Source organism: Eschrichtius robustus, chromosome 2 (assembly GCF_028021215.1).
Source record: "Eschrichtius robustus isolate mEscRob2 chromosome 2, mEscRob2.pri, whole genome shotgun sequence".
Classification (NCBI taxonomy): Eukaryota; Metazoa; Chordata; class Mammalia; order Artiodactyla; family Eschrichtiidae; genus Eschrichtius; species Eschrichtius robustus.
This window is the reverse complement of record NC_090825.1, coordinates 11,521,510-11,547,618: the sequence shown is the minus strand read 5'-3', so window position 1 is coordinate 11,547,618 and position 26,109 is coordinate 11,521,510. Positions and strand designations below refer to the sequence as shown.

The following is a 26,109-nucleotide window of genomic DNA, read 5'->3' as shown; positions in this document are numbered from 1 at the left end:
TTCCTTTGTTCGATGGCAATGTGGAGTTTGGTTTATTTTATACCTCCCTTCTACACTGACCTAAAGATTTATTTAGGTTAAATCTATTGGCAAAATCTTTGAAATCTGTCCCTCCCGTTCTTTTTACCTTTTCTGTATGTCGTACCATGCTTGCTCTTCTGAGCCCTTCCTTATGTTTATCTCTTTCTCTCTCTCTCCTTCCCCTCTTCCTTTTGTTATGAACCTTCTCTGTTTACTTTTTAATTTATTGTACATAAATCATAGAGTTATACGGTTGGAAGTTGCATTAAAAGCATTTAATCCAACTTCATAAATTCACATCGTTGGTGACCTCAGTATGGCAGGAACCGATGCTAGCGTTCCTACCACAGACTGGCTATTGAAGAAGTAACATCCTTCCAAATATATACTTGTTTGTTTTTGAAATCTCAGTAGAGATGGTTGAGGAAGTTTAGCGCTGCCACACCCTTATTTCAGGAAGGACAGGGGTTCTTTTTTTTTAAAGTTTTTTTTTTTTTAATAATAATCATTTATTTATTTATTTTTATATTTATTTTTGGCTGTGTTGGGTCTTCGTTTCTGTGCGAGGGCTTTCTCTAGTTGTGGCAAGCGGGAGCCACTCTTCATCGTGGTGCGCGGGCCTCTCACTATCGCGGCCTCTCTTGTTGCGGAGCACAGGCTCCAGACGCACAGGCTCAGTAGTTGTGGCTCACGGGCCCAGTTGCTCCGTGGCATGTGGGATCTTCCCAGACCAGGTCTCGAACCCATGTCCTCTGCATTGGCAGGCAGATTCTCAACCACTGCGCCACCAGGGAAGCCCAGGACAGGGGTTCTTGATCAACAGCAAATCTGTGGAGCCGGGGCATCCCTGAGAGTCTTCGGGGCAGTATCCATTGCCCATATTGTAGGCTCTGCTTTCACCTGTAGTGCTGGCTTCAGGAAGATAAGGGGCTTTGATAGCACTCTGAATAATATCCTTGTCCTCGGCTTTCTTACTATTCAGCTGAGATGAATACAGTCTCCTTGGAAAGAATAATTTGGCTTCCCAGATATTTGGTTGCCACAAAACACAACAACAACTCCGGGACTGACCTGTAATTGTTGCAGCAGAGCTCTAAGATGAAGTAAGGGGCACGTGAAGCTCACTGGAAGATTCTGAACAGCCTTGAAAAGCCAATATGGATTCCAGGCCAGGCTTTTCCTTACTTCCTGGGAAAGTTGGGTGCCTTCAGACATTATTCTCTTACCATCCTCTCATTATCAGAACTTGTCCCAGGCTCAAAGGAAATGATTCTCACAAAAGTGTGGTCAGAGTGACATGACACTCATTCTGTTATAATAGTCATCTTACCCTGAACCACATTAGAATACAACACGTAATCTGTAGTTTTTTTTCTCTAAAGCGAAGTGAGCTGCGAGACTTATTTGTGATGGATCTTAAGTAGTCTACTTTCTGCCAGCAGCTTCTCCTTTTGCAGCATCTTTTCTGCCCACCGTGCTCCTGAATTTGCTCACTTTGCTGAATCTTTTCAGCCTGGGTGGTGGCAAGTGGGTCTGAGTTGATCTCTGGTGCTTTCAGGACATTTTTTTTTATCATCTAGTGACTCAGTTGAGAAGAGCCTATGTCTGTGCCTATGGACACAGATATAAAACGTTAAGTCCAAACTGTTTCTTTGACTTCAGTGACAATGAAGTCTCTCTTACTATGATCACATCTTGGGTGATGGTAAAAATATCAATATGAAATGTTATTGGGCCAAGGAGGGGGCTTTTGAAAGCTAGGAAGATCCCACAGATAGGAAGTTGATGTTGGAAAGCATCTAAGAAATGCCCTAAATGTAGGGAACATTGAAACAAATGGTGAACATCTTCAGTCAGGATGAGTTATGCCTTCACTGGTCTGCTGATTCTTCTTGTGAAAGGCAGCTTGGAACAGTAACTTAGGATACAAGGGAAAGGCTACTCTTCTTTGAGTCCATAAATTCACCAGCTGTCCAGTGTTCTGGGAATACAGGCAGTGAGGAGCCTTATTATCATGCAGGATCTGGTCTCATGAATGCTCAGCTGTACAGCCTGAGCAGGTTTGTTTGCTTAAGAAGACAAAGGGAAACCTCCGAGCATATGAAAGCAAGGAAGGCAGATTTTTAACTGACTTTATACTTTTCTGTGTGCTTCAAGGCAGTCTTTTTAAATGCATGGGCTGTTCAGGTTCATATCAAGGTCATATTCAATTGTTCACCTGATGTACCTGTGAGTATATTTAGACGGCCTGCTGTCCTCATCAGAAGGTGATGTATCAAGACCATTTTAAATAGGCAGCAAACCAGTAGCCCTCCAGAAACTTTCCTTTAAAGAAACCTAGTCTCTTCGGGTCACTCTCACCTTGATCCTAGAGAATAAGACAGAATCTCAAAGAGTACTATTAGGAGAAAAATATTAATATCAATTAACAGCTTCTACTAGCCACACAATACAAAGCCTCAAGGGTCATCATTGTTCAGAGTTTCGAATGAACAAACAGGTGTGTGATTTATTTCTTTTGGAGCTGGAAGGACCTAAACTTGGTGGAACTGACATGGGAAATAACTTAATAAAGACACTAAATAGACATTGTTATCACCATTGTCATTGGTGGTGGAGAAAAAATAAATCTGTTTCTGAGTTCAGTTGTTTAATCTTTCATTTTAATTACCAGTGCAAGGTACAGAAGAGAAAGAATCTTTGGGAATAAAGCCTGGGTGATACGTTAAAAATGAGAACTGTGGAAGGCTGTCATCTATTTCCTTTTATTGATTCTAAAACTTTGGTTATAGTTGAAGTTTATGAACACAAAGAATTTTAATTTTCATTTGCATCCTTGTTGAGCCACTTAACTTTTGATCATGTAATTAACCAATAGTACATTTCATGAAGTTGTACTGAATCACTGATGTACTTTCTTATTCAATTCAGGGATACTTTTCACATTATCACAGTTTATATAAAATTTTTATGTTGTGGTCTTAATATATGGAATACATAGCACAAATGTGTGTGTGTGTCTGTGTGTGTGTGTGTGTGCTAAGAGATAATCCCTTTGGTGGGAAAAATGCTAATAGACAAAATTATTTTGATTAACTTTGCCCCTTCGTATTAATTTGTAAAAGAACTATATTATGGAACTAAAGTTGTAGTTCAACAGAAATATGTTTAAATCTGTCAAAGAAATGAAAATATGCCTAAAACCTTATCCCAAAGTAGGTTTTCCATTTTCAAATCTCAAATGAAAAGCAAATAGCAATTGTTCTATTTTCTTTCAGAGGTATCTTTCCTTGCCCCATAACTATTGTTCTATTCTACTGTTTGGCCACTGGTGTGCTATTTAATGAATAATTTGCTTTTGGAATTCCAAATATTACTTTAGGTTGTAGTATTTACTTTAGAGTATATTATTTCATCAGTTTCAAACTATGGGGGAAATGTACTCCTTAGCCTTATTTTAATCCTTTGGGAATATAAGCATTTCTTTAATTGACAATTTTATTTAATTAATGTTGTTAACAGTGACATTAAATTGACCATAATCAACTCAATAATGTTCAAGCTTTTACTTACTATCTTTAAAATCAGGAAAGGAATAATTTGTACCTTATTGTATGTATTACTAATAAGTGTGTTTATTTTCTTAGTAATGGTTTTCATAAGCAACATGGAGGCATAATTTTACTCTCAATCCTGTAGTTCTCAAGTGGAGATGAGATTGGAAATGTAGGTTGTAACAGGTTTTGCAAACTATGCTGAAAATTTTGGACCTTTCCAAATAGTAAAGGGAGATCCCTCAATGACAAGGAGCAGAAAAGGGGGTGATGGCAGAGCAGAAGATCAGCGGGGAGAACAGTTATGGTTAGTGTGGTCCCCCGAGCAATAATTAAAGCCTAGATTAGGGCAATTGCTATGTAATTGGAAAAAAATGGAGGAAGACTTATGCAGGAAGGCTCAGTAAGACTTGGTGCAGATTTGGGATTTGATAGCCCATGGTCTCATCTCCAGCAGACATGAAAGCATGCATCCTTAGCATTGTAAGTGCAAGATTAGACAGTTCTCCTTTAAAAAAAATCCCTTTCAGCTCCTTTATTATGCTTTTACAATGATACGTGAAATTCTAAAGTGTGATTTATTTTGTACCAACTTATAATTTTACTTTTCAAACTACTCATTTCCAAATAAATATTACAATGCATCTGAAAAATCCATGCTGGAAATGAATGAAGGGAGGGGATAGAGAGAAGAGACGTCTTCTGAGCAGCTGTCATGATCCAGTCACTGGTTTTGAGCTTCTTTGCTAATGATATCCTCACAATCACTCTCTGAGCTGTTTTATGTCCATTTTGCAGATGAAGAAACTGAGGCTTAAAGACTTGCATAACATGACCAAGGTCATGCAGTTAATAAGTCCTGGGTGTTAGAATTTAAACGTGTCTTCCTGATGTCAAAATGCTCACTCTTCTCACTGCTTTACTTTCCTTCCCTGTCTTCATGTGAGGACTTTTATCAGGCTCACCTTTAGGAACTCAGAAACGATAATGAGAGTCTGTAAAATTTAAGAATATGGCAAGAGTGTGTAAAATTTGAGAATATGGCAATAAAAAATATTTGAATTATTTCCATTTAATTTTATTATCACTTTGTTTCCTAGTGTAACAATATTGTGAGTGCATTTATTATAACTGCCCATGGAAAGGAATTTTATAGTAACCATTAAATGTCACTTATCTCAAATATGAGATTATTATCTAGTAAATAAATGAATTAAAATGACCAGTAAGGAGATTGCCAACAAACACATGAAAGGATGCTCAACATCACTAATCATTAGAGACATGCACATCAAAACTACAATGAGGTACCACCTCACACTGGTCAGAATGGCCATCATCAAAAAATCTACAAACAATAAATGCTGGAGAGGGTGTGGAGAAAAGGGAACTCTCTTGCACTGTTGGTGGGAATATAAATTGATACAGCCACTATGGAGAACAATATGGAGGTTCCTTAAAAAACTAAAAATAGAACTACCATATGACCCAGGAATCCCACTACTGGGCATATACACTGAGAAAAACATAATTCAAAAAGAGTCATGTACCACAGTGTTCATTGCAGCACTATTTACAATAACCAGGGCATGGAAGCAACCTAAGTGTCCATCAACAGATGAATGGATAAAGAAGATGTGGAACATATATACAATGGAATATTACTCAGCCATAAAAAGAAACGAAATTGAGTTATTTGTAGTGAGGTGGATGGACCTAGAGTCTGTCATACAGAGTGAAGTAAGTCAGAAAGAGAAAAACAAATACCGTATGCTAACACAAATATATGGAATCTGAAAAACAGGGAAAAAATAGTCATGAAGAACCTACAGGCAAGACAGAAATAAAGATGCAGACGTAGAGAATGGACTTGAGGACATGGGGAGGGGGACGGGTAAGCTGGGACGAAGTGAGAGAGTGGCATGGACATACATACACTACCAAATGTAAAATAGATAGCTAGAGGGAAGCAGCCGTATAAACAGGGGGAGATCAGCTCGGTGCTTTGTGACCACCTAGAGGGGTGGGATAGGGAGGGTGGGAGGGAGATGCAAGAAGGAGGGGATATGGGGATATATGTATATGTATAGCTGATTCACTTTGTTATGCAGCAGCAACTAACACAGCAATGTAAAGCAATTATACTCCACTAAAGATGTTAAAAAAAAAATAAAATGACCAGTAAGGAAGTTTTCAAATGTAACCAAGTAACACATGGAAGCGAAGACAGTAAGAGCAGGTCTTAATTGCATTGCTGTATCTCAGAGAATTAATAAGAATTGATGCAAGTTTGAGCTTTTGTTTTGCTTGAAGAGGGAATTTTTCTTTTTTCTAGAATGTTCCCGGACCTGACTCACTGTGCTCAGAGCATGAGTTGGGAGCCTGGTAGGGTCCCACCCACCATAACTGTTCAACCAATGGTGATTAACTAGCTGGAACGTAAAGCAGAGGCCAGTGCTCTTTGCTTTTTGCCTTCGTGCCGTTTTGCTACCATGACCTTTATTTTTAACTTCACGGTTTTTGTTACAAAGGGAGAATTTTCATGTCTGTATTTCTGGCACTAAGACATGACTAGATTTTCTGGTACACTAATGTGTTTCAGTTTGTCAGTTTGAAAAAGGAGATAGCATTTAATCATTCACCGGGCAATATTGAGAGCCTACTATGTATCGGACATTGTACTAAGAATTGGAGAATGTATCAATGAACCAAAAAATCCTTGGAGCATAACTATTAAGTAATTTATATGTTATATTAGAAAGAAAGTAAATAATCACGTAATTAATGAATAGTCCTATTATGTTTTATATGATTTTGTGTGATTCATCACTGCATGTAACTTTAGATTTCTAGTTTTCTCGATAAGGAGTAGAATCTACAAAACCTGCTGAGCCATATCCAGAATACCTAACTGAGTATTTACCTTTCTGAAGCTGCTCTAGCAGTGTGAGCTTGGTTTCACATGCCCAGGTACCCGCACAACTGGAACTGCCGACCGTGCTTTCCTGTTCAAGTCACCTGCATTTAACCCTCGTTTCCCCATATTGTATTTACACTGAAATGTGCATAACTTTAGTAATGCAGGTAAGCATAGGTACCTTGTCAATGGACACTATATTTAGAAAGCTTTTCAAGCAAACTTGCTAATGCGTATCTTTCTTTTCAAATTTTAAATTCTATTTCCTCATTGTCTTTTCCTCTTTTGAATCTTTTATTAACTTCAAGTTAGAGTCTCTCATGAAACAACTTGACTTTCATGTACAATTTGACTTGGTGCTGGAAGCATCTCGCAGCCTCTGGGTTTCCTGCTGCCCTTGGCTTGTTGAGTGTCGTGGCTGTTTCCCCCTTCCCTCACCCTCACCAGCCCCATCTTTTCTTTCCTTCTCTTTCACTGTCTCTCCCTCTCCAAACTACCAAAAGGAAGAAATAGCCATTAAGGGCAATAATCTTCCAAAGCCATTCTCTCCCCAGCTACCCATAAAGGTCTTTTAGGAAGGATTCAGAACGTCCGTTCTCTTGGAGAGGACAGCATCTTTTCTTTTCAGGTCAAGATGATTTTTCAATTTAAATGTACCTGCAGTAGCAGAACATTTTGCTTGCCTAACTTTTGGACACTTACTTGTCACAGAGTTGGATACTATTTCAACACACAAGTTGAGAATAATCACATTCAAACCACAATAGAGCTCTTTTAAACAAGAAACCAAACAGAGGTAAATGTATTTAATCTGAGACGCATATATTGTCTTCAAATAAATTTCAGTTTCAAAACAGGAGTAAACATGATCACAGAAGTCCCTTAAAAATGAGTTGACTTTAGGAAATAAATAGATGGTAAATAGTTAATACTGGTAATATTTTTAGCACATTTTACATTGTTTGCCACCAGTTCTTCTTTCCTCCATTAATTTTCCTCCTCTAATTTTGATGTCCGTATTTCCTGCAGTCAAACATGACAACCACAGTACAGGAACTCGAGAGCAGCCCCATAGGTAAACTTTTTAAGGAATGGCCAAACCATAGGTGTTCATTAAGAAGAAAATATATTTATGCAAATTAACAGGAACTGGAGAAGGAAAGAACTCATCTCATGGAAGTTGTAACTGCAAACAAGAGGAGAATGAAGGAGCTGGAAGATAATTTGCTTTACTGTCTGACCAGTACCCAGGGGTCCCTGGTGGAAGACGAGAGTCTCATCCTTGTGCTGAATAACACAAAAAAGACAGCCGAGGAGGTGACACAGAAGCTGGAAATTTCAGCTGATACAGAAATTCAAATTAACTCAGCCCGGGAGGAATATAGACCTGGTGAGTTTGGTAATGAAAGACAAATGTCACAGGAAAATGAAGCGAGAAATGAGAATTAGAGAAATTGAAGTAAGGATGTTATGAGAACAACTATGCAACGTGGGGTGGCCATTTGTGTTTTGTGGCATTTCTTTAAATATTCAGTAAAATTGAGATGAAGAAATGTTATAGTGGTGTAAATTTTCTGGGTGCTTATAATTCATGTTATTGGCAAATTCTTTAAGGTTCCTGTGAACTTATTTTTAAACCGGAAAGTAAAGAGGAGAATTATTAAAGACATTTGACTACAAACTAGTGAAGTCTGAGGAATTTGTGCTGCATTTGTGGGCCGTTCACTAGTTGTTTATCATTTGGTAACAATAAGCCTGTATTTTGTTTGTAGTCCTGTAGAGTTCCCATGAATCCAGGTAGTTCTCTGGTCTCATGGGAACTCTTCAACCTTATCCACAGATCAGCAAATCAGTGTTGTTCATGGGTTATAAAGGGAACCTGCTAAAAGAATTCAATTTCGTTTAGTAATTTATCATGCCTTCTGGAAAAATAACTGAAACAATATCTACTGGTGGAGAGTCAGGGGTGTCATCTTTGCGATGCCTTGGTTTACCAACTTGAGGCCAAGGTTAGTCAGGGCTTCCTCATGGAGCTTAAGAATGAGATCCTTAACAATGCCTATACAGTTTGCTGGATGTTACAATACAACCCATGCTGTCCCACCGTTTGTCTTTTCTACCTATGAAAAAGTGTAATAAAATGTATTTATAAGGGATCTAGAGATTCTAAAACAGAAAGTATCATTTAATGAACCCAAATAGCAGACTACTTGTTCAAAGCTTACAAAGAAGAATTAAATATATATGATGACATTGCTCTAGACTCCCATTGTTGGTAGACAGTCATTGCTAAGACGTACAAATAAAACTTGTTTCATTTAGCGTTTAGACTGATCTGTGCCTGGGTCATTTATTTTCTGCGCTCGTAGCAAGTGCAACGTTGCTCTTTGTCTTTTAGTTGCTACCCTGGGCAGCATCCTCTACTTCCTCATCACAGAGATGTGCTTGGTTAATGAGATGTATCAGACTTCGCTCCGCCAGTTTCTTGGCTTGTTTGACCTTTCCTTGGCCAGGTACGTCTGTACTCAGGAAGCCAAGCTGAATTCTGTATCTGTGGGTTAGAACGGTGACATTACATTGATAACTTATTTTCCCTTTGCAACTAAGCTGCTTCTTTTTTTAAAATCTAAGTTGAGTGTAATTACCAGTGTGTTAACAAATCATTCTCATTTGTCATTTTATGCTTAGAGAAAGCTCTACCCAACTATTCATCCACTGATCGATTCCTTTGGTTTCCCCAAGTTTCTGTTAAGCAAGAAAATTCCCCAGACATTTTTGTGAGTGATAATACTCCGCAGGTAAAATTGATTCAGACAACATGGAGGATTCTGCTATTTCATGTGGAGAGAGTGCTTGTTATTTTAGATTTAGGAGGCTTACTGTTGATGTGTAAAAAATAAGAATTGGTCCTCCAGAGTTACTTATTTTCCATTAAAGACGTTGTTTTTAGGGACAATTGAAAAGGGTGGGACAAGCCTGATTTAAATGTTCTCTTCTCCAGGTCTGTCAAGAGCCCAATTACAAGCAAGAGGATCGCTAATATCATTGAGCACATGACCTATGAGGTTTATAAGTACACGGCTCGGGGGTTGTACGAGGAGCACAAATTTCTGTTCACCCTGCTGCTTACCCTGAAGATTGACATGCAGAGGAACCGAGTCAAGCATGAAGAGTTTCTCACCCTTATTAAAGGTCAATATTAGAATAGAAAGCATTGTGCACAGGTGCAGATGTAGGAATTATAGTGAAGGTCTTGTGCATTTTTTTCTTAGCAATAGCAGTTTCCTTGCATTTCATTGAAGATTGCATTTATGTGAGATTTTTTTTTAACATTTAAAACTTAATTAACTAATTAATTAATCTTTTTATTTTTGGCTGTGTTGGGTCTTTGTTGCTGCTCACGGGCTTTCTCTAGTTGCGGCGAGCGGGGGCTACTCTTCGTTGTGGTGTGCAGGCTTCTCATTGCGGTGGCTTTTCTTGTTGTGGAGCACGGGCTCTAGGCATGCAGGCTTCAGTAGCTGTGGCTCGCGGGCTCAGTAGTTGTGGCTCGCGGGCTCTAGAGCGCAGGCTCAGTAGTTGTGGCGCAAGGGCTCAGTTGCTCCACGGCATGTGGGATCTTCCTGGACCAGGGATCGAACCCATGTCCCCTGCATTGGCAGGTGGATTCTTAACCACTGCGCCACCAGGGAAGTCTGAGATATTTTATTTGTTCATTAATTGCATGAATATTTATTGGGCAACTATTGCATGCCAGGACACAGAATAGGCACTTGAAACATAATAAACAGTAAGTAAATTGTGCAGTATGTGAGGAGCTAGTAAGCACTATGGAAAAACGGAGAAGGATAAGGGAGTTGGGGAATGTTTAGTATGTGGAGTGGGTAAGGTTTAAAAATTTTAATGGGATATTTAATGGGATCTCTAATTGGGTGGGATTCCCGAGAGATGGGCAGGTGGCCAAGACCTGAAGGACCAGGGGATGTTGGTCCTGGGGATGTTTAGAGAAAGTGCTGAAGGTTGAGGAGGTGGCATCAATGCCTCTAGTGGGAGAGGGCGTCCTATGATGAAGGCAAAGCAAAGCAACCAGGGCGGCTGGAGCAGAGTGGGTGAGGTGACCATGCCACTCATCCCATGGATATTTCCTCTGTATCTATTGTAGCGTTGATCACAGACAGGTCCCCTCTGCCATGGAAGGCTGGGAAACACACATTTGCTATCACATTCTTGAATGTCTGGACAAAAAGTATTTAAAGGAACAGTGGAAATGATGCTGGGCTCGAGATGGTTTTATCTACTCTAACTTTCTAAACAAAGGCTTATCTTTAAAGATAAGGCACAACTTTATCTTTGGAGGGGTGGATTTTCATTGACTTCACCTACATGGAGAGTAGATTTGCAGAGGAACTTGAAGAGGATCCCAATGGGGGCAGTAGAGAAGGGCACACATGGGAGTATGTAGGTCAGAGTCATACTTATACATACCCAAATGCATATTCATGTTCATATACATATGCTTATGCATCTATAACTATATCTATATCTATGTATCTTATGGTAGCAATAAAGACTCATTTAGTTAGACTTGAAAACTCAGAAATTATGATTTGTGGATGATCTCTCTTTCTCTTTCTCTCTCTTGTTTCTAAACGTTGAACCCTTGCCCCTTAGGTTTCTTTTTGGTCCAAGTTTCCTAATTCAGAGCACATGGAAGATGAATGGTCTGGTGAGACATCACCTTAGGTGGGCATGTAGGTGTAGGAGTTGCCTTCTTCAGCGAGTCCTTCGTATATAAATGATTTCTGGCCTCAGTGACTCTGGTCCTGCAGCTGATGGAGCTTCCTGTGGGAAAGTTGTTCCTGACACGCTCAATTCAGGCGTGAGATGCATTTCCCTATGGAAATGACATTGCACATAGTGTCCAGAAATACTGTAAAGTGTGTTACTGTTTGGCGTGATCAAAACAAACGTGGGATTTAGAGTTGGGAAGACTCTAAGGGAAAATAGTGGCTTTGCCACCTTCTGGATGAGTGGTTTTGAGCAGTTTAAACTTTTCAAGCTTCAGTTGCCTCAGCTATGAAACAAGGATAGTCAAATCTACATAATAGGATTATTGAGAATTCGCACAACTTATATAAACCCTGGCACATAGAATAGCTCAACAGATGATAGGCATTGTTATATTATCTTTAGTTTTTTAGTTTATTTCGATTAGTCTGAGGCCTGCATAGGTTGGACAGGATTTTGTGGGACTTTGGCATTCAACAGCTATTTATTTCTTGTACTCCTTTAGGACACAGAGTTTCATAAGATTTCCCTTTGTTAGATATGTTGGTGAAAGCTGCCCAATGACATGAACTCCTTCTGTAAGGGCTTTAAAATCACTTGTTTGAAAATGTTATTTAGATAGCAACAGTGTTTTGTTGCTGATTTTTCAATGTACTCATCTCTAAGATGGGAAAGCATCAGCCTGGATGACTTTCTAAGTCTGCCTTAGCTATGCCACTTCATGGTACAAGGTACAACTTGTATAAATCATTGTAAGCATGTTTCGCTTTTACAAGGTATAATGACAAAGATTTAAACCTTCTTTCTCCCAAAACAAGGGTTTGAGGGATGAAGGGACTGGCATAATTCTCAATCATCTTGAGAATTTATTTTGAATTATTCCTATCCCAGCAGTTTATTCATCAAAATTCCACCTAATCTGGTGCCATGTTATCCAGGAATATGTTCCCCACTCCCTACCATTACAACATTCTTTGTTGCCCAAAGTACACATTTGAGGCAGGCAAGATATTCATGACAGTGTTACCCTCTGTTAAACAATGAATAATCTTTGGCTTCAAGGAACACTCTTTTCCATGAAAAGCTTCTCCCTAATCCTGTGGTAATACCTTATTCTTTTCAGTTTGTTGGAAAATGGACAGTTTCTATGAAAATTGGTGTGACAGTTTTCAACACAGTGGCATTGTCCTTAGCTCTTTAACTGCTTCCTGGTGTTCAAGCAATCTGTTTTGCTTTTATGAGCTAATATTTTCACTAAATGGCTTCACTTACCTCTTGTTCCACTTACCTTGGACGTCTACTAAGATAGATTCGGCAAAAGACAGCAATTTCGTGGGGTCCATGGTACCTGAATAAAGTAGAGATTGGCTCAGTAAATATCTTGAGTATTATTACTTGTTTATGACCTGCACTGTTCAAAAAAAGATTGTAGCCAAATAGATTGGTTATATCCTTCTAAGAATTATGGTTAGAGCATATTTTCCCTGAAACATTTTAATAGATGTTATTTATTAAACAGTATATTTTATCCTATAGAAGACTTGCTAACTCTTTCTTTGACTTAAAATATGATTGTTCACACATTTAGTTCTTCTGGGATAGGCAACAATAACTTTTTAAACTGTCATTTATTTTATGGTGCTGTGAGAGTTATATGAGTTATGTGAGCCTAGGTAAATCATCAGCAAAAAGATAGGAGTCAGTACCGAATGGAAATGTTTGTTGTGGGTAGACTGATGAAAAATAAGTGACATAGCACAGGGCCCTTGGGTGTGCTCAAAATGGATGTAAATAATATACTGATTTATAGAGGAGAACCCTTCAAACACAGGTAGTGCTACTAACATTTCTAGATAAATTCTCTCCTTAAAATGAGCTTGTGCCAATATTTGGCAATTCTTAATGCTGACAATAGCTGCTCATTTAGTGACCCTCTGCTTTGTCCTTGATCCTGTTTTGAGTGCTTTACACTCACTTTATATATTTTCTGCCATTAGCACAACACCTAGGCTTCATTATTCCCATTGTACATATTTGGAAACAGAGTTCCAGACAGATGAGCTGGCTTGTCCCAGACATTGGCCAGGTGGAGCTAAGACAGAATCCACCACTTACCTAAATCCAAAGCTATATTATTGATCCTTAAATGTGTTTTTCTAAAATCACCTATTCCTTTATTAAATGTTAAAGCTTGTTCATCACTATGATTTCTATTTCTGAGTTTAATAAATGTCCAGGTAGTAAAAGAATTGATATTAAAATAGTTTCAGCAAAAGTTTTTTATAAAGAGATTGTTTTACAGTAAAGAAAGAAAAATTTAATAACTTAATATGTTTAACTTGAAAGGTGGTGCCTCGTTGGACTTGAAAGCCTGTCCTCCTAAACCATCTAAATGGATTCTGGACATGACCTGGCTGAATTTGGTGGAACTGAGCAAACTTAGACAGTTTTCTGATGTCCTTGATCAGGTAACTTGTGCTTTGAGTAAACTTATGATAAGGTCACAGTGAGCAGCTTCCTGATTTATCATTTGGCTACACTACTTGGGGAAGAGAGAGATTTCTTTGTCACTCTTAAAATGGTATGACCAGTGCTTGACTTTCCTCACCGCTCACTCATACTCTGATAAAGCACACTCCGTCCATGGCAGGCTGGTCTCGCAGGAAGAACTTAGTTACCCAGGAAGTTTAACCAACGCTGACCTGGATGATATGTCAGTATCACCAGTTAGAGACCCACAAGTAAGTGGGAAAACAGATTCAATTAGATTAAATGATTAGATATGATTAAAAGGGTTTGCCGTCTTTCTAAAGATGAAATGAAAAGTAATAAGAACACCCTTCCTCTAAGTGATAAACATCCATTCTTACCTCTTGTTTCTCTCTTCTTCCTCTCTTCGTTATACTGCCTTAGCTAGGCATCTGGGTCTGAATCTAACACAAACACCTGGCCTTTTATCTTTAGAAGTCGTTGTCCTTTCGTAAGCAGCAAGTTCCTGATGAATTGTGTATATATTGGTATTGTGGAACTTGGGTATAGAAAGTTGAATTGGGACAAGCCAGGAAATAGCTTCTTGAGAATCTGATGACCAGCGAGAAGCTGCATGGGCAGCAAGGTGGCTTTCTTCAGCTGCCAGGTGAAGGCTCTTTTTCACCAGAAAATGTCTTAACACTGGTTCTTTTTTTTTTTTTTTTTAATCATTAGAGTATAGTTGATTTACAACGTTACATTAGTTTCTGGTGTACAAGAAAGTGATTTAGTTGTGTATATATATACATATATTCTTTTCCATTAGGGTTTATTACAAGATACCGACTATAGTTCCCTGTGCTATGCAGTAGGACCTTGTTGTTTATCTATTTTATATGCAGTAGTTTGTATCTGTTAACCCCAAGCTCTTAATTTCTCCCTCCCCCCACCCCCTTTCCCCTTTGGTAGCTGTAAGTTTGTGTTCTATGTCTGTGAGTCTGTTTCTGTTTCATAGATAAATTTATTTGTATCATATTTTAGGTTCCACACATAAATGATATCATATGGTATTTGTCCTAATGCTCGTTCTTGACTTTGCCAGTTTAAGTTGACTGGAAGCTTAAGTTCTGCTGTATTTTTTATGTTTTGGCTTACACCTGGTGATTGCCATGTAATTAGGGTATAAGCCATTCTTTTGGGTTAAATAGCTTTTTGGGGGGGAGATTTTAATGCATTCTAGCTTGTTCCCCCATGGGATGACTCCTAGTGACCTTTCCTGGACCATTATCAGCTATTGAAGTAGCTGTCTTCTGGAGATTATATTTTATACCTGAAATCCCTCCATATTATGTAGTCTTTCATGATTGAAAGAGGTTATTTTTTTATTCTTACATGATATTTTCTAAATATGAACCCAAATGGTTTTTCCTTTGATTAGATCTCCAAGGAATACACTTGGGGCTTTAATCAAAGGGAATATACCAGAGAACATAAGATCATGTTTATCTGCGATGTGATTTATTCTACGATTTTGAGATGCTTGCCCATATAATGCTTGCCTCTCTTTGATTTTTTAAGCTTCAAATGATAGTGGACTGTGTTTTTTTCCTTTATCAATTGCCTAAAGGAAGCAAGTGTGATTATTCATTTGATGCTGATATTAAGTGGCGTATTTCAAATTACTCTAGATTAATAGAGTATTGACCAAGAGACTTCAATAATAAACATGTATTAAATGTCTTCTTTTGTTTCAAGAATGGTCCTGGGAAATGAGGAAACATAAGTGAATGAGACTTGGTTCTTTTTTTTTTTTTTTTTATAAATTTATTTATTTTATTTTGGGACTTCCCTGGTGGCGCAGTGGTTAAGAATCCGCCTGCCAGTGCAGGGGACATGGGTTCGAGCCCTGGTCCAGGAAGATCCCACATGCCATGGAGCAACTAAGCCCATGCACCACAGCTACTGAGCCTGTGCCCTAGATCTTGGGAGCCACGACTACTGAAGCCCACACGCCTAGAGCCTGTGCTCCGCAACAAGAGAAGCCACCGCAGTGAGAAGCCCGTGCACCGCAACGAAGAGTAGCCCCCGCTCGCCGCAACTAGAGAGAGCCCGCGCACAGCAATGAAGACCCAATGCAGCCAAAAATAAAAAGATAAATAAATAAATTAATTAATTAAAAAAATAATAAATTTATTTATTTTATTTTTGGCTGCATTGGGTCTTCGCTGCGCGCGGGCTCTCTCTAGTTGCGGCGAGCGGGGGCTACTCTTCGTTGCGGTGCACATTGCAGTGGGCTTCTTGTTGCAGAGCACGGGCTCAAGGATAGCGAGCTTCAGTAGTTGTGGCACATGGGCTGAGTAGTTGTGGCTCGAGGGCTCTAGAGTGCAGGCTCAGTAGCTGTGGCACACGGGCCTAGTTGCTTCCCAGTGTGTGGGATCTTCCCAGACCAGGGCTCGAACCCATGTACCCTGCATTGGCAGGTGGATTCTTAACCACTGCGCCACCAGGGAAGCCTGAGACTTGGTTCTTCATCATAAGGGATCTCATGGAGCAAAACAGATTTCCTTAAAATAATGAAAATGAATTTCCATTGATTTCTTTATTCTTTGCAGATTTGTTCCCACAAAGTCATAGAAGAAATTCCATAACCCAGGGCTCTCCCTCCTTTAAGAGGGAGCCGGAGGCTGCTGTTAGTACAGACTGACTTTAGAGCAAATCACATTTGATTTTAGACTCTCAACTTTTTGGTGCTAGGATATAAAATTTTAAAAAATACTCAAGGAATAGCATTCACCCATGCCTGGAATGGTCAGAAAGAGGAAAAATATCTGTGAATGCTTACTGAAAGATTTTTCTGTGGTGTGACACTTTTCTTATCCCCTGGTATTTTCAGATATCGAGAAATGAGAAAATGTGGAAAATTTGGTTTGATAAGGAAAACCCTGAGGAGGAACCCCTTCCAAATGCCTATGATAAATCTCTAGACTGCTTTAGACGTCTTCTCCTTATTAGATCCTGGTGTCCCGACAGAACCATTGCCCAGGTAAAAAGTACATATTTTAAAAATAGGAGAATATTTTAAAGGAACATTTCCTTTTAAATTTAAAAGAATATTTAAAATGTTAATCCCAATGAGAATTTTTGTGTAGGCTTCTGTGTAATTTTCTAGCAATACAATTGTGAAAAATGGAAAAATAAACAACAAATAAGTGTACGGAGGTGTATATTTGGGCTAAGTAATTTAATGATTTTCTTTGGTCTAAGTGATACAATAAGAGTGAATGAGGAAACTATGTTTGTAAGGTGGTTATATAGGTCTAATGTGAAGGTAATGCATTGTTTTTCCATATCATTTTAATATTAACTCAAAAAAGATATGGCTACTCCATTTTGCTAGTAGTAAAGTGATGTTTCTTAAATAGGAAGACTGCTCAGGTACTGGGGAGGGGAGAGGAAGACTACAGGGTAGTATAGCATCCCCAAATCCATAGCCATTACCCCAGGATGTGTCACAAACCTCGATGTGAGAAAGAAGTTTTGCCTAAATTTCTTTGAATGATACATATGGTTTAAATGTAAACCCTGCCTCCACAAGATCCATCTTTTCAAAGACTTTTAATCTTTTGGCCTTACCGTCATGGAAATTTACCCATGAAACAGACTTGTACAAGGTGTCTTGCCTTCACAGCTAAAAGTTAAACTCTACTATTCACAGACATTGATTTTTTTTTTTTTTTTTTTACGGACTTCTTTAAATAAGTCATAAAATAACAGTAGGCTGGGGTTTCTAATAGAATGTAGGAATTTTTCCCCTTCACTCTCCAGGGGGAGTGTTAAAAACATATGGAGTAACCACCTCCAAGTTCACCTAGGTACTGTGGAATCATGAAAACAACTAGATTCAATCATTTATTGAGAAAAGAAAAATGAGTTTTGCAACTCAGGGCACTGAGATCACCCTTCCTTTGGTTTTTCTTCTCAGTGTCATTACTTTTATCCTGCCCAAATGAATTGTCAAACAGTTGCCTTATTTAAGGGGAGTGTAGAAGTTTCAAGTAGACTTTTCTTTTCCCCTTCCTTCTCTCCTTCCTCCCTCCCTCCCTCCCTTCCCTCCCACTCTTCCTTCCTTCCCTTTTTATTTTTTTTCATATAACACTTTATTGGGTTCAGTGCTGAAATTTAAGTGTCTCCCACCCCTTTGTAACTTTGTCATCTTCATTCTGGCCTCTGTCACCCTTAGGCTGATGACAGCCATGTCTTTCTAACTGGTCTCCTGTAGTTCATTCTTGCCCACTCTAATCCATCTTGTATATTCTAGAAGAAACAGAAATATCATTATGGTATTCCTTTAATGGCTTCCCCTGGCCCTTATGGTAACACCCAAGTCTTAAGCAAGATCTAGAAGGCCCCTTGGAAAAATGTTCTCTCCTCTGAAGTTTTTATTCTCACATTAGATTCCTTTTGTGATTTTCAACCAGACACCATTTGGGGAAGCATATTACAAGGTCAACAATGTGGACATATTTAATCCCCATTCCCCACAAGCAACATCAGGCTTGTTCGTAGCATTTTGGCTGAGCATGAGTGCATGTCCAGGGACATTCAAAAGCCTGGTTGCAAGAAGAACATGCTATCAGAGGGTGTCTTGTGCTACTGCCTGTTTATGTACAGCTGTGAGCTAAGAATGGTTTTTATAGTTTTAAAGGCTTGAAAAAAAGCCAAGAAGAATAATATTTTGTGATATGTGAAAATTATATAACATTCAAAGTCCAGTGTCTATAAACTTTTATTGGAACATAGCCATGCTCATTTATTTATGAACTATCATTTGTTTATGCTGCAGTGGTAGGTTGAGTTGGGCAACAGAGTCTGTACGGCCACGAAAGCCTAATATATTTACCGCCTGGCCCCTGATGTATGTATAGGTAACAGTAAGTTAGCTCATAGCTTCGATGGAAATGTCCAGGTGTGGTCAGTGCTGAGTTCTATGGCAAGATTGACCATTTTGAGCTTCTTGCTATGCCAGAGGACAAAACACCGGGATCTTGAGAGATGCTGCAATGATGGCAGGTACCCAGGTGCCTGTGGCTGAGAAACAACTGCAATTTGTGGAACACCTGAGCGTCCAGCCTTTGAAGTCCTTCCTGATCACGAAGCACACTGCCCAGTGGCTGTGATGAATGTGTAAACAAGTAGACTTTTGGAGAAGCCAAAGAACATGTCAGGCAAACTTGTAAAGTACCTTTCAGAAAGCTGTAAAAAATGTGCAGGCATTTATACTTAGGTTAGAGAATTCAATACTGGATCTGGCCAACCTTGAAAAAATATTAAGAGATACAAAAATAAGTGGTACCGTGTGCTCCAAATGCAATTGGATTAAATCTTTAAAAATTAATTAATTTGATGAGTATGCAATAAATTTCACTACATAAGTAGTCACTCAGCAGTAATTATCTATTTGTTAAGTACTCATTAAATTCCAGGCATTGTACTGTTTACTTGATTATTTGAATGCATATACTTTTCCCTTAAAGCATCCTCAATAATAGAGTTGCCTAATATTTTAAATCTTTTGTACAGCATGAAGCAGCCGGTGTATTGAAACGGGTCCCAGATAAGGAGTCAGCCAACCTGGGTTCTAGTCTTTTAAGTGGGTGATTGTGTTTTTGGCAAGTAACTCAGCTTCTACAGAGTGAGGATTCAAATAAGCAAGCAAGCAAACAAACAGATAAACCAACAAGAAAAAAGCCTCTGCCCTATTTTCCTGGCAGGGTTACTGTAGACATCACTGAGATAATCTACAAAAATGAATTTTGGAAACCACATTGAATTATGCACAAGAAGGAGTTGGAGCTAGTTTTGGTGACTCGTGTACTGTTTTTGGCAGGCGCGTAAGTACATCGTGGACTCCATGGGAGAAAAGTATGCGGAAGGTGTTATCCTGGACTTGGAAAAGACATGGGAGGAATCTGATCCACGGACACCACTCATCTGTGTCCTGTCTATGGGCTCAGACCCCACAGGTTCCATCATCGCCTTGGGGAAGAGATTAAAAATAGAAACCCGCTACGTGTCCATGGGGCAGGGCCAGGAGGTCCACGCTCGCAAGCTCCTGCAGCAGACCATGGCGAATGTGAGGCCAGATGTCTACTTTTGTGTTATGATGTTGACATTACAGGTTATAGAATAACGATGCAGAGAGCTTATGAATCCTTAAGAGTTTAAACTTATGTATTGTATTCTGTTTACTAAACAGGGAAAAGCATGATATCTATTAGAAAATTTCCATGGAAAAATGGACACACTTAAAACTTTTTCTGCTGAGCCTTGACTTATGGGAAACTTGCCCAATCAGAACATCCTATTCCCTGACCAGTTTGCATAACGCTAAACCCCACTCCAGGTCCCGAACGTTCTATAGGGTTCATAGTTCCTCCTCTCTGCCATACGCTCCAACCCCTCCAGCTCTGCTCTTGGAATCCAAAACTCTCCAGAATCTACAACACCATACCTTTCTTGGGTTCCAGAATGCATCATCTGTGCCCTGGGGTCCCCTAGGCCTGCCCCCAATCCCAGAGGCCAGGAATCTGCTGTTATCCTGTGGTGGTACCAGAGGTTTGCAGGAAACCTGGCCTGTTGCCTTCCAGGTGGGTCTCCTAGAGCCTTTTGCAGCTTGCAAATTCAACAGTGTACAGAGCAGACCAAACACTAAGCTCACCCTGAAACCATTGGGTTCTAGGTCCCAGCTGCTGACTCTAGAATCTTACCACTGTGCTGCATCCTGGTCCCCTCCCCCTGGTCTAAAACTGAGCTCACTGGGTTCTAGAACCTCCATATTTACCTCTTCCACCCTCAAGCTGTGCCCTGCCCCCAGCTTTGGTGAAAGGGAGAGGTCTCTCATGTGTGCTGTGCTCTGTCTGATGCACTTAGTTTGTAGTTGGGAGGGGGAGGGCAGAAGGCACCTGATTTAAATATGTTTAGAGATGAAAAAATACATCCATGATTCAGAATCCTAGGTCTGGTCTGACACAAGGGCTTGGTGGGCCTCCATTCTGGCCTCTCCCCCCTCATCCTCCCTCCCCCTTGACTTCCTTCCTCTGCATGGTACTGTACTTAGAGCAAAAACACTAACATTCACAGGACATGGATTTAACTTGAATTTAAAATAAATAATGGTGTAGCTAATAGCTTCAGGCAACTAAATTAGAATTTAAATGGAATATTTTTAGCCTTCAATTTATCTGTGTTTTTTGTTTAGTAGTTTAATTTCAAGTAAAAATTTTTTAAAATCTTTATTATTATTAGCATGCTTATAACTTGTCAGAGACAATAGTGTTTTATGACAGAGTGAACCAATTACCCAGGAATAGCAAAATGGATGATCTGCTCAGTAAGAACACAAACCATTCATACAGAGTGTGGCAATGCCAAAGAAACAACCTTGGCCAAAGATTCCTTTCCGTGGGTGAAGATTGAACCTTCCAAGTTCTCATCTAAGAAACATAGATCAGGAGTCACTTGTATGCTGGATGAAAGAGAGCATCTGAAGCCTTTTTGTAGTTATGTTTTATATTTAATTTCCCTTTTTTTTGAATTGTGGATAGTGTCAATTAAATTTTCATAGGATAAATAAATAGTTATTTATTCAGCAGTGCTATATACTTCTGAAGAAAATGTAAGGGGATATGTGACATTCCAGAATGATCAGTTTTACATGTAACTTGATTAAGATTTTAGATCTGGTGCTTAGTTTGTTTCTTGGAAAGAAAAATATCTCAGGTTACACTAATCAAATCTAAGTGATCCAAAGTCAGAGAGTCAAGAAAACAACTCAAGTTTATGATCTGGGTATGGTAGATGATTTTGGCAAAAAATGTTCTATAGATTAGGTATTGAATAAATTATTATTTCATGACCTAAATTTTTGCCTGTGTTGCTTTATGCAAGAATCTTCTTATGCTCATAGAATAATTTACACCAGAGATCTGGCTTTTTATTTTCTAAGGCTCTTGCTGTTAGAGTGGTCAGATTCCCCAGAGAAGGTTCTTCCTATTCTAGAGGGTATATACCTTGCTGTCCGTATTCTGGGAACTCAGTGGGAGAAGGAAGGTAATAGGTCTCCAAATTCAATAGGTAAGCTTTCCTTTACCTGTTTTCAGTGAGGTTCCTATACTCTTAACAGGCTGCTGTCCTCCACTGCAAACCCTGTCTGTTTTGCCTTCTAAAGAAAATCAACTTTCCATCTTTCATTAAGGAAACGTGTCGGGGGTCTGGACTGTCAATCTTCTTGTATTAGGCCATCACCTTCCCCCACTTCCAGAAGGACCTTCGTCACCTCCTCTTGAGTGTTTTGGGAGTTACATGGTATAAATCAGTTTACGTCTCAGCTCTCCCTGAACGGTCAGTTTACGGTTCAGCTTTCTTGAGTCTGTTTTCAATGTTATTGACATTGTCTTCACCTTCACTATCTCTGTCCTTCAGAGTTCATACCTTTAAAAAAGTCCCTTCATTGTACTTTTCATGGAATTTGGGGAGGCAGCTGAGCTAAGTGACGGTTTTCAGTCAACCATCTTTACTTGGAAGTGCCGTTATCTCTTTTTATGTTTCACTTTGGTGATGTTCATGACCCCCACCATATATTATTACTACAAGTGGCATGCTAGTATGCTGTGACACACATACATGGAATAAGAAGAAATGTAACCTATCTCAGTTCAACATGATCATATCCTTAGATTTGACCTAAATTACTTTAAAGGGGTTAGCATGCTTTTCTATTGAATTTTAATTACTTAATTTCTAAAGAACGTACTAATTTAAATCTCTGGGTGAAACACAAAATTGACTAATTTCACGTACTGTTGTTGATGTAGGGAGGATGGGCACTTTTGCAGAACTGCCATCTGGGACTCGATTTCATGGATGAGCTAATGGACATAATTATAGAAACCGAGATTGTACATGATGCTTTCCGCCTGTGGATGACGACTGAGGCTCATAAGCAGTTTCCCATTACCCTCCTTCAGATGTCCATTAAATTTGCCAATGAGCCCCCCCAGGGACTCCGGGCAGGACTGAAAAGAACATATGGTGGTGAGTCGAGGAATACTTCCAAGTTTACGGGAGTTCTTGTGCTTAAATTGTTTTCCTAAAGAAATTATGAACAATGAATTAGCTAGGATTAGTTATAGCAAGTGGTGCTATGACTTAACAAGATGGTGAGGGGATAGCCCCGCCTGTCCTGCTCCATGTGGAATATCCTCTGGCCGTGTTAGGGCGTCAGAGCTCAGGTTTCCACCTTATATTTTTGCTATTTCCCCACTATCGCTCTACTTTGGCCTGTGCTATTCTCTGCTAGACACTTGCCTTTCTATGTTAACATCTAAAATGGATAATGTCGTTTATGGTCTTCGTGCTCCATACCTAATGTAGGGCAGTAGCCTCTTGCAAGAGGAGAGGCTGAGTCACAATTATGGTCTCTGCTTTCATTGCATGAGGTTGTGTGTCAGGATGTCAGAATGTGAGCTAAGTTAGAAATCCGACAACGGCCACCAAACCAGACCAAAATGCCCCTCCTGTCACAAGTGGGGCTGAGACTACTCTCTGTTCATTTGCTCCTTCTGTGTCATAGCTCCCTGTCTGAGGCTCACGGTCACAGAAAGAGTATGGACTTGCAGTTAGAAATCCCGGCTCTGATACTGCCTGAACAAATGCTTTGTTCTCTTGGGTGTTAATCACTCAAGCAACCTGAGTTTCAGTTTTCTTGTGCCTAAAATAGTGATAATAAAAACTATCCAGGGCAATTGGAATAAATTTAATTTAAAATAGTGTATTTAATAATAATCATCAATATAATAATTATTACATAGCAATCTGAAAAATCTACAAATTTTTTTGGAGTTGTCAACAAGTCTCAAATTTTTGCCAATAAAATAGATGTGGAAGGATGATGTCAGTAAAAAAAGATTTCAAGTGAAAACATTTATAATTATGTATGCAATATAATATGTGCATATATAGTAATCATAATTATTTTGGGGGAGTATACTCAGGTCTCAATGGGCTTCTTTTTTATTTTATTATTATATTTTATTATTCTTTTTAATTGAGATATAGTTGCTGTACAATATTATATGTTACAGGTGTGTAAGATAGTAATTCACAAGTTTTAAAGACTCCATTTATAGTTATTATAAAATATTGTCTATATTCCCCATGTTGTACAATATATCCTTGCAGCTTATTTTACATCTAATAGTTCATACTTTTCAATAGCAATGGGCTTCTATATACACGATTTTAATATTAAATTGTTAACAGAGTGTATAGAAGCCATAGCAACCTGTGTACACGCCCCTAGTAGTAGTAGTAGTAGTAGGTATTAGTAGTAGTAGTAGTAGTAGTAGTTGTAGTAATAGTAGCAATATTTATTTTACTGCCACTATTCTTCCATCTCTATTTTATCCCCACATTGTCTTGTTAGGTTGGCAAGAACTTGATCCATGTTAGCAAGCCCCCAACCGCCTCAAATCTCTGTGCATATTTTTCAGAGAGGAATGCCTTCTGGGTACCCAAAAGTTAAATTATAATTGTCATATGAACATGGTAAGAGTCATTCAAGATAAGTGAAGTTTACTATCAGGAATTTACAAAAATAATTAATAGCTTATAAAAGTAGTAGAAAGTAAAGATGTTTGAGAGATGATATAGTTTTTCACCTAACTGACCACAACAGGTGTGAGCCAAGACCTGCTGGACGTGAGCGCTGTAGCCCAGTGGAAGCCCATGCTGTATGCCGTGGCTTTCCTGCACTCCACGGTCCAGGAGAGGCGCAAGTTCGGCCCCCTGGGGTGGAACATACCCTATGAGTTTAACCAAGCCGACTTTAATGCCACGGTGCAGTTCATCCAAAACCACTTAGACGACATGGATCTCAAAAAGGTACTGTGCACACACTGCTTCGTGCCCCCGGTGATTGTGGGCTTGGGTCCTTGAGCTAACATGACCGCCCAGCCTTGGCGTAAATCCTGTAAGAGTGATGATTTTCTGTGCTGGCAAAGTCATTCTCTTTAAGTCATAGCAGCTTGGGTCACACTAGCCTCTTGATTTTAGGGAAAAAAAGGAACAAATTTTGATTATGTTTTTACTTCTCAAAGACAAGTTGACATTACAAGTAAGACAACCTAACGGGGTGTATTGGAGGGAGGGAGGAATGGGTGAAAAAGTGTATTTTTTAAAATCCTAAAACATGAACCATTTAGAGTCTAGATTACTTTTGGAGTGTGTGCTTTTTAAAGAACAGCCTCTATATTCTCAAAAAATAAACAACTTTTTTCTATTGAAATCAAAGTATAGAAACATATGAATGCACCAAGAGAATCTATTTCAAGTCATGATCACGAGCTTTGAGTTACCCCTCATGTCTGCCTATTTAATTTTCTTTCTGCACTTTTCACATTACTGAGGAGTGAATAAATGAATGAGTAAATGACATTGGTGACAGTGATTACATGGGTGTTACTTGGCAGGGAAAATGGGGGTGAGACAGTAGTCAGTCCACAATCATTCTATAAATTTTCCCAGGGCGTCTCCTGGACCACCGTACGCTACATGATAGGAGAGGTTCAGTACGGAGGCAGAGTCACTGATGACTATGACAAGAGATTGCTGAACACACTTGCTAAGGTTTGGTTCAGTGAAAATATGTTTGGACCGGATTTTAGCTTTTACCAAGGATATAATATTCCAAAATGCAGCACGGTGGATAACTATCTTCAGTATATTCAGGTTTGTCATCTTCAGAATTTTTTGTATAGAGCAAGTATCTATAGCAAGTTGACTTTTTTGATATTTATTTATACTGTATGTACTTCTTTGAAAGTAAATTTTAATGGTGATGCATACTGAACGTGGAAGGTTCCAAGCACCATAGATGCTGTCTTCATATGTTTATAGTCACCTAATGATGAAACTGTTTATATTTGTTCTGAGGGTGTGTTTTATGTGAATTCCCTTCTTTCCTCCCCTTTTAATGCCCCAGTGAGGAATATTCTTTGGAGAGGTGATAGACTGGGCAGATTTAGAACCAGGGAACCTACACAAATACCCTGGAGCTCTCTACCCAAAGGCAGCCTCTAGACGCAATCTGTTCTGTTTCAATCCACTTGCCTTATCCCGTGACATCTGTTCCTTAATCCTGGCCTAATGGACAGCTTATGAGTATGTTCAGGAACGCGCTCTGTAGAAGCGCTTCCTCTAAGACTGGGTTTCTCAGCCTCGGCTCCGTTGACGTTCAGGGCTGGATGCTTCCTTGAGTGGGGGACTGACTTGTGTAGAATGGCTGGCGGCATCCCTCCCCTCTAC

At 39.2% G+C, this 26,109-nt stretch overlaps 1 protein-coding gene across 10 annotated transcripts in view; it reads left to right on the top strand.

The window, feature by feature from the left end:
• DNAH5 (dynein axonemal heavy chain 5) overlaps positions 1-26,109 on the top strand; it is a 246,554-nt gene that overhangs the window by 204,743 nt on the left and 15,702 nt on the right. For 7 of the 10 annotated variants that reach the window (XM_068535147.1, XM_068535146.1, XM_068535149.1 and 4 more), the window contains 9 exons: positions 7,639-7,882; positions 8,891-9,005; positions 9,494-9,684; positions 13,624-13,745; positions 16,640-16,789; positions 19,634-19,879; positions 22,620-22,839; positions 24,482-24,687; positions 25,330-25,533. In XM_068535147.1, the coding sequence (XP_068391248.1) occupies positions 7,639-7,882; positions 8,891-9,005; positions 9,494-9,684; positions 13,624-13,745; positions 16,640-16,789; positions 19,634-19,879; positions 22,620-22,839; positions 24,482-24,687; positions 25,330-25,533 (1,698 nt within the window). Of the gene's footprint in view, positions 1-7,638; positions 7,883-8,890; positions 9,006-9,493; positions 9,685-13,623; positions 13,746-16,639; positions 16,790-19,633; positions 19,880-22,000; positions 22,140-22,619; positions 22,840-24,481; positions 24,688-25,329; positions 25,534-26,109 lie in introns of those variants that run through there. The other 3 variants (XM_068535145.1, XM_068535148.1, XM_068535153.1) reach the window with 3 other exon arrangements.